Here is a 766-nt window from a genome sequence, read left to right on the forward strand (position 1 = left end):
ATTTTGCTTCAAGTCGCTGTTTTAGTTAACAACATCGGTGTTTTGATCGTCTACATGATCATCATTGGTATAGTAAATCATCTCCTTGTTTTTTCTAGATTCTGATCATTTGTTGTTGCTACTACTGTGGTTGTTGAATCTTTTTTTTTTCTTTTGTGTGTTTGAAGGTGATGTGTTGGCTGGAAAGACAGAAGATGGAACCCACCATTTCGGTGTTCTTGAAGGATGGTTCGGTCACCATTGGTGGAACGGAAGAGCTGCTATTCTTCTTATTACAACTCTTGGTGTGTTTGCTCCTTTGGCTTGCTTCAAGCGAATTGGTTAGTGTTTTTGAGTTCGAACACGAATTGTCTAATTCTTTCCTTTTGTCGTAGATATTCCTAGAATGGGATGGGGACTGTGTTACTTTTTATCTTTAGTCCTGATGTATAATTATGCTTTTTCTTTGCAGATTCTTTGAAATTTACATCTGCCTTATCGGTAGCTCTGGCGGTTGTGTTTCTCATCATCACAGCTGGAATTTCGATTATGATGTTGATCAGTGGTGGCGTGGCAATGCCAAGATTGCTACCGGATGTTACTGACTTAACATCCTTTTGGAATCTTTTCACAGTTGTGCCCGTTCTTGTCACAGCGTTTATTTGCCATTACAATAGTATGTATCTGAGTTGTTGATTTGAAAGCATAGCTTTGATGAATAAAAAGATAAACAAAAAAAATCATGTGTTATTGGTTTTGCTTGATTTGTTGCAGTTCACAGCATACA

The 766-nt window shown here is 37.6% G+C and overlaps 1 protein-coding gene across 1 annotated transcript; it reads left to right on the forward strand.

Annotated features, from left to right (window-relative positions):
* Nucleotides 1-6: 6 nt before the first annotated feature.
* On the forward strand, nucleotides 7-761 carry LOC109131728 (the record flags this gene model as incomplete). Its single annotated transcript, XM_019242901.1, has 4 exons — nucleotides 7-67; nucleotides 168-320; nucleotides 452-655; nucleotides 754-761. Coding segments are annotated over exons 1-4 (378 nt in total), but the record flags the coding sequence as incomplete, so codon positions are not given.
* Nucleotides 762-766: the final 5 nt, after the last annotated feature.

This window comes from Camelina sativa, unplaced genomic scaffold (genome assembly GCF_000633955.1).
Source record: "Camelina sativa cultivar DH55 unplaced genomic scaffold, Cs unpScaffold03624, whole genome shotgun sequence".
NCBI lineage: Eukaryota > Viridiplantae > Streptophyta > Magnoliopsida > Brassicales > Brassicaceae > Camelina > Camelina sativa.